The sequence below is a fragment of the Nematostella vectensis genome, chromosome 5 (assembly GCF_932526225.1).
Source record: "Nematostella vectensis chromosome 5, jaNemVect1.1, whole genome shotgun sequence".
NCBI classification, from domain to species: domain Eukaryota; kingdom Metazoa; phylum Cnidaria; class Anthozoa; order Actiniaria; family Edwardsiidae; genus Nematostella; species Nematostella vectensis.
In genome coordinates, this window is record NC_064038.1 from 13,659,250 (window position 1) to 13,671,547 (window position 12,298).

Consider the following 12,298-nt stretch of genomic DNA (forward strand, 5'->3'; position numbering starts at 1 on the left):
GGGGAGGGCCATCTTCCTGCCTCCTCTAGCCGTGCTGTGTACATGTTGTAGTGGTAAAAATATGGTGCATTCCCTCTAACCACTTTGCAAAGCTCTCAAACAGTTCACTTTCTTTGAACCTCCAGAGTGCTATTGATGTAGCAACCTGAGTATCACTGATTACAAGGTTATGCTATAAAAGTCTCGCAATGTTTTCAGAATTTCAGAGCACTATGAATTTATTTCCTTGCTTTATCTTTAAATCTGAGCATCAGATATATGTAATAATCTGGACGACTTGGTGGTGAAAATACAGTACAGCTTGATAAATGTAACCATAGCAACGTACAACTCGAAAAATTCATGGTGAATTATTCTACAAATCATAATTATAATGAGTGTAACAAAGAGTAAAAGTAAAAAAAAAATGTTAGGAACATCCTCACATCAGCTAAACAGATTTTTCTTGAACAATTCAATGTTCCCAACAACTTTTTTTTATTTTGGACCACCAGAAAATTACTTGTTGTCTCACATATTTGTAATGAGAGAACACGAACGATACCACAATGGTTTTTAAAAACAATCTTTATTAACGTGTTACAATTTCAAGGTTGCTAAAATAAATTCAACGGCATTAAACTTAAACTATAATTTCAACGACATGTATATATCACCCATAATCATAAAACAAAAAGTTCTTTCTCTAGTGTTCTCAGTGATTAACAACTGCATTGCCCTTGAAGAAAGAGTCTGTTGCAATGAAACAGTAACAATATATGGAAACATCAAAAGGTGATGATTTAGGTTCTTCCTTATCTGACAGTCTCCAGAAATCGTAAAACAATTAGTCCTTCCTTTACGTCGTAAAATCGAGGACCTATTTCTAACGATACCTCGATTTTACGATACATTTTCTTTTTCCCGAGGCACATCGTAAAATTCAGGTTCCACTGTATATCTATTTTGTTCCATTAGGTTGTTTTTGTCAACTATATGACTCAAGCTACGAGCCAGTCAGTACGCAGCTCTTACAAGCTGCAATTTGATTGGGCAAATGAACAATATCCGCACCTCGACACAAAGAACGAGAAGAATAGAGACAAAAGAACTCCTTTGTAGAACAAAGATAATAGGAGACAAAGCAGCTGCGTACTTACTCGATGCAAGATTCTCGAATTATAATATGAATATTTTTTCCTTTTTTGTTAATGAGGTGTAGAAAACGGCCATAAATTCCTCATTTTCGAAAAACAATAGAAAAATTATTCATGGCGCCGTAGCTCGCATAAATTAGGCCTGAGTACTGGAGTTAAAGAACTATGAATAATATCTCCATTGAGGTCAATTTCAACCTAGTCTGCGGCTGTCGCCCGTCGAATGACCGTGTAAAACCATCCGAAATGCCTCATTATCCAAAAACAACAGAAAAATACTCGAATAAAAAAGTGTTAGAATTGTTAAAAGTGCCAGAAACCAGAAGTGTCGGGTCTGTGTGGCGCAATCGGTTAGCGCGTTCGGCTGTTGACCGAAAGCTTGGTAATTCAAACCCACCGTGGAACGTAATTTCGCCCCTGGCTTGAGCTTGAGCCATCAACCTCTCCGCTAAGCGCGCTCTTTAATGTTCAGGTTCCTACTCCAGGTTTTTACTGTATCCCATTCTAGCTTAAAACATCCTTGTTTATTAGATAACAGTAAATATTTGGATCATATGCACATTTAATTACTCGCTAAATTAACTTGCGTAGCGGCTCAAGGGAAAGGAAGGGGGAGAGGCCGAGGGGTTCATGTGATTGGTCAATTTTGACAGCTACTTGAGAACACACGCTGAGTGCAGCTTAGGGGTGGCGCGGCTAGAACAATGGTCTTCCGGCAGGCGCGCCCTTCCCCTCTTCCCAGTTCCCCTAGGCCGCGCGCTCGCTTTCTTTTCTGCCGGCTCAACATGAGGGAGTTAAATACTAGTAGTAAGCGACAAGCAATAAATACACATGCTGTAATCCGCTGTGATTCATCTGTAACGCATAAAGGGCTGAAAAATGGCTGAAATATTTGTCTTTGAGGGTCATGCGCTTGTTAAAAGGCAGGTAATAAATGCTACAGTTTCCTTAGCTCGGGTTAGGTTTTACTTATTACATATAATTTTCTTATTTATATCAATTAAGAACTGCTGGTGTTACGACATATGGATTCTCTGTGTACGACTTTCTTTAAAACAGGTGTATATCAGCGCCTAATGCAGACTAACACGATACTTGAACTTGTAATGATTTTATTGATCGCATTCTGAGTAACTCTGTTTCCATCGTGGAGTCCACGTTATTCCATGTCAGTGGACAGGATAACTAAATATTTACGACCCTAATGATAACTTTATTCCCATTGCGTCATTTTAAGATTCTTTAAACCGAGACTTGTGCTGAGTCTGAAGTCGTATGTTCGTATATCATATCAGCGGCGAAAAGGTTTCCACATCTGGGTCCTCGGACACTCTAATTTAATATGCATAATTGGGTGATGACGTCATATATACGGCGCTTTTTGCAGCTAGCGTTTTCTTGAGTCCTCGCTGTTTCTTGTCAGCGGTTGTTATTTTGCATATGATTCTAACTGTTCTTATTATTTCATTTGGTTGTCCGTTGTGTCTATCAATGGCGTCTCCGCCCGCTTATGGAGCACGTTTGACAGCACCACTTCCGGTAGACATCACACATGCCTCGTGCCAGCACTTGATTGCAATAAGACAGCCTGTCCTTGCAGGACTCTAGAGGAAAACACGGGTGGTTATCAACATAGTGACAGGATTATCACAAAACTTGATTGACATCAGTATCGTCACTTCGTCATTATGAACTACCAACATCACCACCATCATCATCGCCTCCCACCATCATCACCATCATCACCGTCATCACCACCATCACCACCATCATCGCCGCAACCATCATAATCATCATCGTCGTCACCACCACCATTACCATCATCACCACCATCACTATTATTACGATACAATATCAATTATTACCATTATTACTAGAAGTTTCTAACAGAAAGTGAAGTGCTCGCTGCAAGAGACTATGGAGGAGTCAGAAAAAAAGGCACTTGTTGTACGTTTAAGTCATGGGGTGGGGATGATATGTATTTAATACAAAGAATTATTTCAAACTCAACTTTTAATGAACTTCGATATAAACTGTTAACTTTTACAAGTTTGAGGTAATTGTTTAGCTCACGGCCTTTATTTCCGAAGGTTGACCAAAATACCTCAATATTGCAGATTTGAGTTATTCACGCGTTAAATAGTATCCATACGAACCACATACCATTTGGAAGATGAAAATATAAAGAACTATAACATTATTTTTCTTCCTTTTTTACTATGCGATCCGCGCTATCGTAGCCACCATGACCGTTTTGTGAGGATGCGATAACTTAGCCAACACTAGCCAACCAATACTAACACCTTTTTGTGTTGACTGATAGGGGTAGTTTTAGGGGGATCAACCAATAAGCCACTCTCCAGATGTGAAAAAGCTGTAATTTTAAGGAAATTACAAGCAAAACTGTTGTAAGCAGCAGACTGTAGCAGAGCCGTCGCTAGAAAGATAAGACACCGCAGTGCATTATTGGAAACTTCAAGGCCAGATCTACCAAGACCAAACCTATAAATTCTGAAAGGTTATATGGACTTGAAAATGTCGGTGTACTATTCTACATTATATATATATATATATATATATATATATATATATATATATATATATATATATATATATATATATATATAGGTTTGTACAAATACCTTGGATGCATGGTTCAGCGGTGCATGGCGTGATTGCATTGGGCATGTCGGAAAAGTTACACAGGCCAGGGGCAGGTAAGAGCCCGCGGTAAAACACGCAGCGGACTTTCCGTGTTCGAATCCCTTGCTGACCACATTTCGCCGGGCACTAACCCCAAAAAGAAGATAAACAAATTTAAGATAATAGTACTGTTATTAGTATAATTTCTATCATTACTATTCCTACTATTATTACTAGCAATAATGCAGGTAATATTATGATGAGCTCAACAAAATACCTTAACAAGATTCTTAACAGCCTATTTGTTTTCAGTAATCGTCTCAATTCATTGTGAATTTATTCTTTTTTTTTTCAAGTACAAAATATGGCGTCGGACATCTAGCTAAACACAATATTTCAATAAAATACCGCATAAGGTGGCAAAATCAGAATATGTATGGATATATTTTTCTGTACGTGTAGTAGCGCATACAACGAACCCCCCTCCGAAACACGTTGAAATGGCTTATGTCATCATTTGAATATGTTCTGAGGCCGAAAATATCCATTTTTAAAGCTGCTGGGAAAAAATATTTGTTTCTTTTTCCCTGGAGGGACCATTCTTTTTTTCCCAGCAAGCATTGGATAGGAATTTTTTCCGAGCCAGCAGTGGTTAAGCATTTTAGCACATCAGTAATTTCTCGTATAACAAATCGTGACGTTGTTTTTCCCAAGCAACCGCTCCAGCGCCCCAAAAAATATCCCCAGTACAACTTGTTCGACTCCACAAAGTTTGCCAGCAAAATCATTTGGGACGATTTTTTTCCCAGCAAGCAAGGGGTCTAACATCTTTCCAGCCAGTAAAAAAATAGGCTGCGGAACAGATCCGTTTTGTGCCCTTGTGTTCATAACGCTCAAACGTATCACCACGACGCACACCTTTTCCCAAGCAGACGCCACCCAGATGGCCTCGCAGTTGCGCGAGTTGCATTGCCTTCTCAAGACGGGTCTCCGTAACATATTGCAGAGCTCGGCTGGTACCGAGTTATTCTTCTCATCTGTACATTCTATGGTGCGATTCTGGAAACCTTTGAAACTTGCGTAGCAGTCCGCGCACTGATCAAACAAGGACAATATAGTTATTAGGTATTTATAGTACAGTGTAACCTGGATTTTACGATACATTTTCTTTTTCCCGAGGCACATCGTAAAATCCAGGTTCCACTGTTTGAGCCCGTATCTGAGTAAAACCGCTCTTTAGCTGCACAAAACGAGTTGCTAGATACTTTCAGAAATAAAACTTAACAAAAAGGTGAAGATAATGTAATTCCAAGAGAAAAAAACAGGAGCTCTATTTACGGGGATATAAATCTTTTAAAGTCTTAATGTAAAAAAAAACATGGCTGTACATAAGCCCGATGTAAAATATCTTTTAGGAATTTCGAAATAGAAATAAGTACGGAGTAAATGATTTCGGTAATGGTTGATAAGTAAAAAGTTGGGATATCTTACCTCAGTCCAAGGAGAAATGTACCATTGTCCTGGAAAAAGAAATACCACCACCATTTTATTATCAAATAACCATAATTTCCATCGTAAGATAGCCATAACCATTACCATTACGAATATGAAATCACTAAAGCAATAACTGATAGCGAACTCACCAACGATGCGCTCCCTGACGCTCAGGTCAACGCCCCCGCCGTCCTCCCCCGCCGTGTTCTTTACGTAACAGAAGTACTCGCCCGCGTGTTGGAGCTGGATGTCCCGGATCATAATGACCCCGCCCACGATCACTTGACGACTGTCATTACTGATTTTCAGGCCGTTCCGCAACCACTGAATGGCCGGAAGTGGTCTACCGCTGACCGGGCACCCGATGATCAGATTGGCCCCTCGCTCCACGGCGGCTTGCCGTATCTGCTGCCGGCGAATGCTGAGTCGGGTGATCGAGGAGTATCGTTTGTGCAAGAGCTTGGAGTGTTGCACCAGGATAGCGTCCGCAAAGAAGTTATCAAGAATCGAAGGCGGGACTTGGAAAGAAAGTGGAAGGAATTGTTATTGCTGTCCAACGTCACCTACCACAGTTCAGGCTGTCAGAAGCCCGCTAAGCTTTAACGGAGGTCTGTCACACTTGTCCGTGATACACGCTTTTCGCTGTATTATATCAATTGTTTCTGCATTTTACTTATATTTCTCAAAACGTCAGTGCTCCTAATCGTCACGTTTTACCTACCTCGCTTTAGTAATCTAGTTGTCACGCGTCACGCCTTACCTAACACCGTCACGTTAGTACTCCTGCTCGTCACGCCATACGCGTTACGCGCGACGCACGTGTAGTTGCCTTCGTCCATAAAGTCCACGTTCTCTAGTTCCAAGGTTCCGTCCGGTAGCACGGTCAGGTCGGCCTTACGCTCGCTTCCCACCACGTACCACGTGACACTAGGCTTAGGGGACCCGTAAGCGGCGCAGCGGATGCGGAGGGTGGAACCTCGGACCACGGTGGCGAGAGAGTCTAGCTTGTCCACGCGAGGACGTGTGAACTTGTTAGCGCCTTGCCAATGGCCGGGGATGTCGGGTGCCACTGAGGAGATGATAGGATCAAGACACAGCACAACACACATTGAATACGGACAGTCCGCATCTTAGAAACGATAGACACATTAATCAGTCTACCTCCTAAGATAAGTGATCCCTAGTCCCTTACGCGATAGACAAACAGCACTTTTTAATACGTAGACTTTTTGCTACGCAGGCTACCGATATTGAGATGTGTGATTCCCTCGTCCCTTCCGCGATAGACAAACAGCACTTTTCGCGCGGTCATAATCTAGCTCATCGAACTTCGAAACGTCGTTTCTTGGTTTCTTTGCGCTCACGACAAACAGGAACGCTTGCTACGCAGGCTACCGATATTGAGATGTGTGATTCCCTCATCCCACCCGCGATAAACAGATTAATCATCCTATCTCCGGTATTAAGATAAATGATCCCCTCGTCCCGTCCCGCGATAAACAAATTAATCATCCTATCTCCGGTATTAAGATAAGTAATCCCCTCGTCCCGTCCAGCGATAAACAGATTAATCATCCTATCTCCGGTATTAAGATAAGTGATCCCCCCGTCCTGTCCCGCGATAAACAGATTAATCATCCTATCACTGGTATTAAGATAAGTGATCCTCTCGTCCCACCCGCGATAAACAGATTAATCATCCTATCTCCGGTATTAAGATAAGTGATCCCCTCGTCCCGTTCCGCGATAAACAGATTAATCATCATACCTCCGGTATAAAGATAAGTGATCCCCTCGTCCTGTCCCGCGATAAACAGATTAATCATCCTATCACTGGTATTAAGATAAGTGATCCTCTCGTCCCACCCGCGATAAACAGATTAATCATCCTATCTCCGGTATTAAGATAAGTGATCCCCTCGTCCCGTCCCGCGATAAACAGATTAATCATCATACCTCCGGTATAAAGATAAGTGATCCCCTCGTCCTGTCCCGCGATAAACAGATTAATCATCCTATCACTGGTATTAAGATAAGTGATCCCCTCGTCCCGTCCCGCGATAAACAGATTAATCATCCTACCTCCGATATTAAGATAAGTGATCCTCTCGTCCCGTCCCGCGATAAACAGATTAATCATCATACCACCGGTATAAAGATAAGTGATCCCCTCGTCCCGTCCCGCGATAAACAGATTAATCATCATACCACCGGTATAAAGATAAGTGATCCCCTCGTCCCGTCCCGCGATAAACAGATTAATCATCCTACCTCCGATATTAAGATAAGTGATCCCCTCGTCCCGTCCCGCGATAAACAGATTAATCATCCTACCTCCGATATTAAGATAAATGATCCCCTCGTCCCGTCCCGCGATAAACAGATTAATCATCCGATCTCCGGTATTAAGATAAGTGATCCCCTCTTCCCGCCCCGCGATAAAGAGATTAATCATCAGATCTCCGATATTAAGATAAGTGATCCCCTCGTCCCGTCCCGCGATAAACAGATTAATCATCCTACCTCCGATATTAAGATAAGTGATCCCCTCGTCCCGTCCCGCGATAAACAGATTAATCATCCTATCACTGGTATTAAGATAAGTGATCCCCTCGTCCCGTCCCGCGATAAACAGATTAATCATCCTACCTCCGATATTAAGATAAGTGATCCCCTCGTCCCGTCCCGCGATAAACAGATTAATCATCCTATCACTGGTATTAAGATAAGTGATTCCCTCGTCCTGTCCCGCGATAAACAGATTAATCATCCTACCTCCGATATTAAGATAAGTGATCCCCTCGTCCTGCCCCGCGATAAACAGATTAATCATCCTATCACTGGTATTAAGATAAGTGATCCCCTCGTCCTGTCCCGCGATAAACAGATAATTCATCCTACCTCCGATATTAAGATAAGTGATCCCCTCGTCCCGTCCCGCGATAAACAGATTAATCATCCTACCTCCGATATTAAGATAAGTGATCCCCTCGTCCTGCCCCGCGATAAACAGATTAATCATCCTATCACTGGTATTAAGATAAGTGATCCCCTCGTCCTGTCCCGCGATAAACAGATTAATCATCCTACCTCCGATATTAAGATAAGTGATCCCCTCGTCCCGTCCCGCGATGTTGGTCGCCACGCACACATATTGCGCTGCGTCTACCTGTGCGGTGCGGTCAATAGCCAAAGACATGTCACTGCGCAGGTGCATGTAGCGGTCCAATGGGGTTATGAGCTGCCACCGCTGGGATCCCTCGGGTATCCGGTACCACGTGATGTTAGGCTCCGGCTTCCCAGTAACCTCGCACCGGATGGTGATGGTCACGCCGCGGGGAATGGTTACTATGGCACCGGTCGTTATGGACAGAAGTTCCCGGATGTCTGTGACTTCAAAGCTGCCTTTGACGTTGATGATTACGGGAGGTTCTGCAGTGAGATTTTTAGTAGAACTAAGTGACCAAGCGGTACTTTTGATCCATTGACTTGTTGCTTAATATTTTAGTCTTGCCATATTTAGACGTCTAAAAAACTCGAAACTCTTTGATGGTAGCCGGATTCCAACCGGTCAACCAAAATGGCGACTGCGCCCCGGCGCATTGCTAATCTCTGTTTAAAACACCAAGTTCAACGCCTGCTAGCATTCTATCTACAAGCGCGTAAATGGAACAATAATTCCTCCTGAATTATTTGTTTAAATTCCAATTGTTAGTGAGATGTGCTTACTTGTGACAGTGATTGACATGTTATTGACGTCTGTCCCCATGGGGTTGACTGCTGTGCATGTGTAGCTGCCCTCGTCGCCCGGCTGTATGTCCCGGATGATCAGACTTGTGCAGTTCGCTTCGTACTTTAAGTCTGGCGTGATTGGTTCGCCATCTTTAAACCACGATATAATTGGCTTGGGGAAGCCTTCCGTCGGACACGTGATCACAACTGTGGAGTTCTGGATTGTTGTCAAGGTCGTTCCTATGGGGACGGTGACGTCACGCCTGACGTTATTGATGCGTGTCCTGACGGTCTTAATGTTTGGCTTGCTCAAAGCTGAGTGTGTAAATAGGGAGTAAGTAAAAGTACACATTTACACTATCAATTCTTATAACCGTTAATGAAGTTAGAAAACTACTTGCGGTACAAACCCTTAACAGTGAGCTCAGTAGAAGCCGCGGCCTTCCCTCCCACATTACTAGCAGTGCACGTATACTCCTCCATGTCAGCGGGCTCAAGATTCAAAATGCGAAGAGAAGTGCCTATAAGTGTATGATCAGCCAGCCCGCTGATTGGCTGAGAGCCTCGTCTCCAGGTCACTACCGGTTGAGGGTGGCCGGTAGCGTTACAATGGAGAACTAGGGACGAGCCGGTTAGAAGCACGATACTTTTTCCAATGTCCTGATTGGCGGATTCAGGTTGTGTAGCGATGTGGTCCGAGGTGGCTCTGGCTATAGACGGCATGATAGGGTCTGAAAGACATGATTTGTCATATATAGACGGCATGATGGGGTCTGAAAGACATGATTTGTCTTATATAGACAGCATGATGGGGTCTGAGACACATTTTTTGTCATATATAGACGGCATGATGGGGTCTGAAACACATTATTTGTCATATATAGACGGCATGATAGGGTCTGAAAGACATGATTTGTGATATATAGACGGCATGATAGGGTCTGACATAAGACATGATTTGTCTTATATAAACGGCATGATAGGGTCTGAAAGACATGATTGGTCTTATATAGACGGCATGATAGGGTCTTAAAGACATGATTTGTCTTATATAGACGGCATGATGGGGTCTGAAAGACATGATTTGTCATATATAGACGGCATGATAGGGTGTGAAAGACATGATTTGTCTTATATAGAAGGCATGATGTCTGAAAGACATTATTCGTCATATATAGACGGCATGATGGGGTCTGAAAGACATTATTCGTCATATATAGACGGCATGATGGGGTCTAAAAGACATGATTGGTCTTATATAGACGGCATGATGGGGTCTGAAAGACATGATTGGTCTTATATAGACGGCATGATGGGGTCTAAAAGACATGATTGGTCTTATATAGACGGCATGATGGGGTCTGAAAGACATGATTTGTCATATATAGACGGCATGATGGGGTCTGAAAGACATGATTGGTCTTATATAGACGGCATGATGGGGTCTGAAAGACATGATTGGTCTTATATAGACGGCATGATATGGTCTGAAAGACATGATTTGTCATATATAGACGGCATGATGGGGTCTGAAACACATTATTTGTCATATATAGACGGCATGATGGGGTCTAAAAGACATGATTGGTCTTATATAGACGGCATGATGGGGTCTGAAAGACATGATTGGTCTTATATAGATGGCATGATATGGTCTGAAAGACATGATTTGTCATATATAGACGGCATGATGGGGTCTCATGATTAGTCTTATATAGACGGCATGATAGGGTCTAAAAGACATGATTGGTCTTATATAGATGGCATGATAGGGTGGCATGATGGGGTCTCATGATTGGTCTTATATAGACGGCATGATGGGGTCTAAAAGACATGATTGGTTTTATATAGACGGCATGATGGGGTCTGAAAGACATGATTGGTCTTATATAGACGGCATGATATGGTCTGAAACACATTATTTGTCATATATAGACGGCATGATGGGGTCTCATGATTAGTCTTATATAGACGGCATGAGAGGGTCTAAAAGACATGATTGGTCTTATATAGATGGCATGATAGGGTGGCATGATGGGGTCTCATGATTGGTCTTATATAGACGGCATGATGGGGTCTAAAAGACATGATTGGTTTTATATAGACGGCATGATAGGGTCTGAAAGACATGATTTGTCATATATAGACGGCATGATGGGGTCTGAAACACATTATTTGTCATATATAGACGGCATGATGGGGTCTGAAACATATTTTTTGTCATATACAGATGGCATGATGGGGTCTGAAAGACATGATTGGTCATATATAGACGGCATGATGGGGTCTGAAAGACATGATTGGTCTTATATAGAAGGCATGATGGGGTCTGAAAGACATGATTTGTGATATATAGATGACAGGATGGGGTCTGAAAGACATAATTGGTCATATATAGACGGCATGATGGGGTCTGAAAGACATGATTTGTGATATATAGACGGCATGTTGGGGTCTAAAAGACATGATTGGTCTTATATAGAAGGCATGATGGGGTCTGAAAGACATTATTTGTGATATATAGATGACAGGATGGGGTCTGAAAGACATAATTGGTCATATATAGACGGCATGATGGGGTCTGAAAGACATGATTTGTGATATATAGACGGCATGTTGGGGTCTAAAAGACATGATTGGTCTTATATAGATGGAATGATAGGGTCTAAAAGACATGATCGGTCTTATATAGACGGCATGGATATTGCGTTAGTGCAGGCGTTCATAGAACAGTGCTTGGCAAATGCTCTTAACAAATCTTATTACTTGTCCTTTCCTACCTGTGACATTGACCATAGTCGAAGCGCTGGCTCGCCCCACAACGTTACTCGCAATACACGTGTAGTTTCCCGAGTCAGATGACATCACATTCCTTAGAACCAATCTCGGGCCTTGAACCGTAATCATCTTGCCACCGTTCATCCACTCGATATCCGGAGGGGGGAGTCCACGGGCGGAGCAGTTCAGAGTGATGTCCACTCCGCTAAGAGAAGTGACCTGGCCGCCTATCCGGACGTCCACCGGTTTCATGTCCGACTTTTCCACCTTGTCTGTTGTGCGCTGAATTATTGGTACTTCAGCGGCTGAAAAACTGTATTTTAGTGACATCACTCCAAAAACTAGCCGAGATTGTTTATCCCCTAATTATTGTAAGTAATGCAGGCCCGTACCCAGGATTTTTCTTGGGGGGGGGGTGCGAAATCCGAAAAAGTGGACCTAATTTTTCCCGGAGGGGGGAGGGGGGGGGGGGGGGGGGTGAGGGAGAGTTCTCTGATAAAAATCTAACCACCTCA

The 12,298-nt window shown here is 42.8% G+C and overlaps 1 protein-coding gene across 3 annotated transcripts in view; it reads right to left on the minus strand.

Moving 5' to 3' along the window:
* Positions 1-2,231: 2,231 nt before the first annotated feature.
* The window catches only part of LOC5503308 (hemicentin-1), a 136,135-nt gene continuing 126,068 nt past the window's right edge, over positions 2,232-12,298 (minus strand). For 2 of the 3 annotated variants that reach the window (XM_048727478.1, XM_048727480.1), the window contains 10 exons: positions 11,786-12,088; positions 9,416-9,736; positions 9,003-9,320; positions 8,364-8,705; positions 6,034-6,342; positions 5,423-5,791; positions 5,271-5,299; positions 4,698-4,874; positions 3,779-3,926; positions 2,232-2,740 (listed from right to left, as the gene is read on the minus strand). In XM_048727478.1, coding sequence (XP_048583435.1) covers positions 2,625-2,740; positions 3,779-3,926; positions 4,698-4,874; positions 5,271-5,299; positions 5,423-5,791; positions 6,034-6,342; positions 8,364-8,705; positions 9,003-9,320; positions 9,416-9,736; positions 11,786-12,088 — 2,432 coding nt within the window. In that variant the 3' untranslated portion in view covers positions 2,232-2,624. Of the gene's footprint in view, positions 2,741-3,778; positions 3,927-4,697; positions 4,875-5,270; positions 5,300-5,422; positions 5,792-6,033; positions 6,343-8,363; positions 8,706-9,002; positions 9,321-9,415; positions 9,737-11,086; positions 11,125-11,785; positions 12,089-12,298 lie in introns of those variants that run through there. The other variant, XM_048727479.1, reaches the window with a different exon arrangement.